Raw genomic sequence first — 6,032 nt, forward strand, 5'->3', positions numbered from 1 at the left:
TTGCTCCCCATGTCATGCAAAGTAGCAGCAGGACACAAACAGAGAGACGCTGCCCCAGCTTCATAGTGCCTGTTTGTCGAGACAGAAGTGTGTTGTGGCCAGATCCTTTTCCAAAGGTGCTCTAAAAAAAATTAATTATTAACTAATGAACCTGAACTCTGGCTCATAACTCCTTTTCATGCCGCATGGGACATTATGTAAAGACCCACCTAAAGTAAATGGTTAGAGGTGAAGGGCAATAGCTGTAAAATTGACAGTCAGTATTTCAAAAAAGAATGATCCATATCCTGTACAAGAAGCACCCCAACAGGAATTAAAAACAGACTTCAGATCCCCAAGGGATGAAGTGAAATAACACCGACAGATAACTTTTTCAGCTCAATATGCATTGACACATTCAATCTATTTAAATTGCATGGGGGTGCCTGTGCAAGAATTTGAAGGACTGTTTTGACTCAGTGAAGGCTAGTTGAAAGCGACTACCCTTTCTATCTGCAGCCCTTTGCTGCATGTCATTTCCCATTTCAGTTATAAATGTCCTATATAAATAAAGGCCTAAAATGCACAAAAAGTAATTTAAAAAAAAGCAAAGACAATTTGATGCTAATCTTATATTATATCACTAGAGGGCACACTTAACCCGTGCTGTACATTTTGTTTTGTTGGTTAAATCCATCAGGAGGATCAGTTTCAACGTGGAGCTACGCACACTGGGAACCAAATGGGCAAACCCATCCTTACAGAGGAGTGTAATTACACTATATGGAAGGAGAAAGGTGACGACAAAGTTTTATTTTGGTGTTAACTATACTACTTACCCCATCAAACCTGTTACATCCTGCTACACTCTGCTGTGCCCTGCATAGTCCTGCTGCACCCTGCAGTGCCCTGTAACGCCCTGCAGTGCCATGATGTGCCATAAACTTCTACAAATGACTATTTCTACTGTTTCTTTATCTTTTATTGTGACTGTTCTTGCCACTATTCATTACACCACCAACCGGCTACGTCAGACAGTGCCTACCAAGATGGCTAGATCTGTTTGAGGTTTCTTCCTAAAAGGGAGTTTTTCTCTCACCACTGTCACACTAAATGCTTGCTCTTGGGGGTATTACTAGTATTGTTGGTCCTTGTAAATTATAGAATGTGGTCTAGACCTACTCTGTAAAGTTTATTGAAATAACTCTTGTTATGAATTGATACTATAAATACAATTGAACGGAATAAGATCAGTGTACATTTTTAAACTGGTAACAGTGCCCGGTGGACTGGAGATCCGCTTAAGTTGCTGCAAGGGAATCATGGGAGCACCTGGATGCCAGGTGTTTCAGGTAGGCAAAAGACAGGGTGACGGTGATCTGTTAAAAAAAAAATTCTTCACGTAGAACACCAAACCCCAAACCAAACTCCAATTCCTTTGTCAAAATATTACTTTAAGCAAAATTAAAACGAGAAATTTGACCAGAGACATTTTTAGTATAACGGAAGTAAAAGTAATATGGATTTATTAAAGCCAGCATAACTTTGTATAATTGACAGGCGTGCGTGCAAGTGGCCCACTTGGCCTTAGTTGCAGTCATTCAAGCTAGTGCACACCTGACAGCAATCGACGTTATTACAACTGCACACAGAGGAGCTGACAAGAAGAAGGTTCACATGTTGGAATGCAAATACATTATATATGTTGAGGTTAACAATAATGTTTTTTTTCTTCAGTTTATGGTGACAAAGCCAGTGAAAAAAATAGTACAACACATTACATATGATACATTGATGGAGTTTCAAAAGAATACTGTACACTGTAGAGTAATTTCTGTGTCATTTCTCATTTCTGCCCTAATTATTTGTTCAAAGTGACAATTACTGGTTCCGAGCCAATCCAGGGCATTGTGGTTACCTTACATGATTAAGTCAAACGGGACAATCAGTGAGCAAAAAGGTTGTAATTTACTCTGCCTTTCTCTTAGTCTTTCTCTTTCTACCACAGCACATCCAGAAGCAGAATCTGCAGGTCTTGATTAAGAGAAGTAAGATGAACAGAACAATGGTGAGGAGGAAGGCCAGGACATCCAGGCTGTGATACTGGTACCAGGTGAGCTCATGGGCCTGAACCCTCAGATGCTTTGCACCTTTATTTCTCATGGTGTACTCGATCCAGAATACCGCTTCATCCCGAGGACTCATTGGTCTGTCGTGGTGGATACTAGACAGCTGCATGACACTTTCCTTGTACCTTTGAATGTGGACATACAAGAGTGAGCATTGAAATTAATGCATGAATTTATCTTTATGTTTTATACTTTCTTTGGCTTACCAAAAATGGGGTTTAAAAGGAAAAAAGAGGTTCAATTTTTAGTTTAATGTATTTTAAAGCTGTAGTGCATAGTTTATGTCTCCACCGGGAAGAATTCAAAGTAGTGGGGGAAAAAAACTGTCGGCGGGCCCACATGATAAAAGCCTTCTTTGACTGCGCACCACCCCTACCCCTCCTCCCAGCAGTTTCTAGTAGCCAAAATGGACACTGAGGATTAAAAAAAAACACTATTGACTCTTCAAATGAGGTAATTGTCTTCACTTGAGTTTCTGTGGGTAAAAGTTGCCGAAAACACCAGTTTGTGAACATAGATAGATAGATAGATAGATAGATAGATAGATAGATAGAAATACTTTATTTATACAGAAAGAAATGAATGTGTTCAACAGCTTATACACAGCATACATACACATAGGAACACAGAAATATGACGTCCACGCACACATACATACTACAAAAATACAAAGGAAGATATCAAAAGTGTGCCCTTACAGTAAAGAGATTGTAGCATGTTTAAAGGAGCGGTGTGGAAAAATTCAGAAAAGTGCAATGGTATCATAGTGCAAAAGAGTGTCAGTGCAAGTACCTTCCCAGTGCAAATTCTTTATCTGTTCAAGTACAACAAGCTACACAACATAGCAAATATAGAATAATCATTACTTACACGAAAATACTGGTTGATTCCAACACGTAGCTCTGTTTGTAAATTTGGAGTGCTGTCAGTAGACAGAAAAACAAAATCTATCGATGCTGCCTACACGTGTTATCCTCCTGCTAGCGTTAGCACCCAACAGGCTTAAACAGGGCAAGTTTTAAACATGTTTTTAGCCTCTAAACATGTTCAGAAATGTCCTTAAAAGTGCCTACCCATGTGCAGTGATTCCTTCCAAGTGAACACAGTAAATCTGACTGCTGTAGGTGTGAAAGAAATGCATGAGAGTTGTGCTAATTTAGCTCTGTTTAGTTCCTGAGTTGATAATGCAAGGGTTGCTTCGGACCATCTACAAACTACAACACAGAAAAGAGATACAAACATATTTTCAAAAATAAGCATATGCTTATTTTTTAAAAATAAGTGCTGTAGTGGAACTAGTAAGAGACAAGTTATAATAGAGGTAAGTTTGGAGACAATACCTTATTTAATCATTAAATTGATAGCCTACACAATTTAGTTTTATCTCTTTTCTGTGTTTGTAGACGGTCCCTTAGCACTCTATTCACCATCTCAACACCGGAACTAAATAAAGCTGAATTAGAACAACTTTCATACATTTCTTTCACATCTACAGCAGTCAGATTCACTGTTCCCTTAGAATCACTTTACATGGGTAGGCACTTAATGACATTTTAAACATGTTAAGAGGTTAAAATCAAGTTTAAAACTTGCCCTCTCTAAGCCTGTTGGGTGCTAACTGTAGCAGGAGAATAACACAGTGTAGGCAGCACCGATTGTTTTCCTTTTTCTCTCTACTGAGAGCACTCTAAATTTAGACTACGCTGAAATCAACCAGAATTCTCCTTTAACTATACATTGTTACACTACAACAAGCTTATGATTCTTCAAGGGGAAATCATTTTTTAACACCCTAAAACAGACCAAGTGCACATAAGTAAAATAACTTACGATTTTTCATTGATGACAGCATTGATTGCATCTTTAAGGTCCTCAGTCTTCATGAAATTCAAATCTGTTATAACTCCAGCTCCCTTAGCCTTAATATGGACCATGTTGTCTGGCTGGTCAGCAAACATGGGGATGCCTACCATGGGAACACCGTGGTAGATTGGCCTCATAGATCCCGTTTGTGCCACCATGGGTGATGAAAGCTCTGGTTTTGGGGTGACCTTTTAGTTACCAAACAACATGAAAATTGCATTATCATCATTTCTCCAATTAAAGCAAGCTGTTCATCTGCACACCTTTTTACTTTAGTATGATATGACAGCTATAAATGTAATGAAACTGAATATTGGCAAAGGGTTGTGTGTGGAAGCAGGCTAGTTCAGATCACCCAGATTTGAGAAAATTTAGGCTGAAATGCCATGAATGTCAAACTCATAGTGGCGCCAGAGGAAAAGTCATTAAAATACTTTGTCTGGAAACAATGGAAATGAAATACCAGGTTGTAATAGATGTTAAAATTGTGTAATGGTTAAATTGCATGTTTTTGCTAAAGAGAAGGAAAAAAAAAACTCAAAAAGCCTTTATGAAAGCTAAACTTGCCCAGTAGGTCATTCTGAGGGATCCAGTCGTATATTCTGGTGTTGGCACCCAGAGTTGCTGGTTTTTCTCCACTGTATCTCCACAGCACCTATAAACAGCAAAAACACTTTTAGACTTAGAAACACAGTTTTAATTGGAGGTCATTCTGGGTGTCTGCTCTACCCATCATCTCGCAGGCACTGGTGGGTGTTCCTGTCACAATACAAACATTTTATAATATACAGTATATTTAGTGATTAGATATAACAGCATTGCAATGAATGTAATGCACCTTTGTGTTGTTCCAGTGAAAGTAGCTAGCACTAGCTCTAAAAAACACCAAGTCAGCAGATGACATAACACATAACTAGAAATGAACAATAAATACAAAAACAGATGTACAATATGACTGTTTAAACAATAGAAGAAAATTGTTGAATGGTTGAGGGATATGGAAAATATCAGCATATACAGTATAGTTTGTGCAATCGTATATTGTCCAGTATGTACGATAATTGCCGACTGCAGATGGGAAGAAAAAGTTTTGGCAGCCTCCTGCTGCCTGAAGTGCTTCAAAAGGTTTGTGTCAAGGATGGGAGGGATTGGCTGCAATCTTTCCTGCCCGCTACAGGGTCCTGAAAACCCTGTCTGTCTGAACAAGTCGCTAAATTTGTTACTCTTTGCTTTTTAGAAATAAAGCTTAGATCTTCTCAAAAGTTGCTTTATCTAGCGAGAAAATCACCAACACTGCTTAAATTAAAAAATCCTGTGTGTGTGTGTGTGTGTGTGTGTGTGTGTGTGTGTGTGTGTGTGTGTGTGTGTGTGTGTGTGTGTGTGTGTGTGTGTAAAAAAAAAGGTTGGTCTTTGATGGTTAGGACTTTTATAAATGTGATTTGTCATTTATTTTTGAAAATCACAACTCTATCCCTTTTAATTAAATCTTAAATGGTATATATTGTTCACACTTCTGATTTTTTTTTTTCTCCTTGCCTTAGAGCCTGTCCCTTGTTCAATCAGAAGAAAGGCCATGTTGTCATAACTTTATCACCATTTGTTATCACTGACTGCAAATAATGTATTCATGTGTTGCTGCTGATCTCTTACCTTAGGATAAGCGATCATAACTTTCAACTCTGCAGTAAGGTGTTGGTTTCATTGCCAACATGTTATGAAAATCAAATTTACACAAAAAAGCTTACTTCAAATTGGGTAATTCTTCATTGGCAACTTTTATTTTGTTGATTTACTGCCTGTTACCTGTTATCACCTGCAGTTTCAAGTAACGACCTTTGAAAATAATAGTTGCAAGTAAGGACATCAGTCACCCTTTAAAACAGTCCTTGCTGGCAACTCATTTGCCATATGACAATAATGCAACACTGACATTAAAACTGCTTTTAGTGGTCATTCCAGGTCGTTCCAGTTGGCACATAGAGATTGTGCTCTTACCTTTTGTGGGATCTGAGCAAGGGCTGAGGCTATCATGTTTCCCTTCTCTGTGGTGATGTTCTTGAT

General features: G+C 38.4%; 2 protein-coding genes across 2 annotated transcripts in view; both read right to left on the minus strand.

Moving 5' to 3' along the window:
• ugt2b3 (UDP glucuronosyltransferase 2 family, polypeptide B3) overlaps window positions 1-6,032 on the minus strand; it is a 24,268-nt gene that overhangs the window by 5,161 nt on the left and 13,075 nt on the right. The window lies entirely within an intron of this gene.
• On the minus strand, window positions 1,569-6,026 carry LOC117945537 (UDP-glucuronosyltransferase 2A1-like). Its single transcript, XM_034873098.1, is given in 5 exon segments — window positions 1,569-2,233; window positions 3,939-4,099; window positions 4,101-4,159; window positions 4,539-4,626; window positions 5,967-6,026. Coding segments are annotated over 5 exon segments (630 nt in total). The 5' UTR covers window positions 6,003-6,026; the 3' UTR covers window positions 1,569-1,947.

Source organism: Etheostoma cragini, chromosome 5, assembly GCF_013103735.1.
Source record: "Etheostoma cragini isolate CJK2018 chromosome 5, CSU_Ecrag_1.0, whole genome shotgun sequence".
In the NCBI taxonomy this organism is placed as follows: domain Eukaryota; kingdom Metazoa; phylum Chordata; class Actinopteri; order Perciformes; family Percidae; genus Etheostoma; species Etheostoma cragini.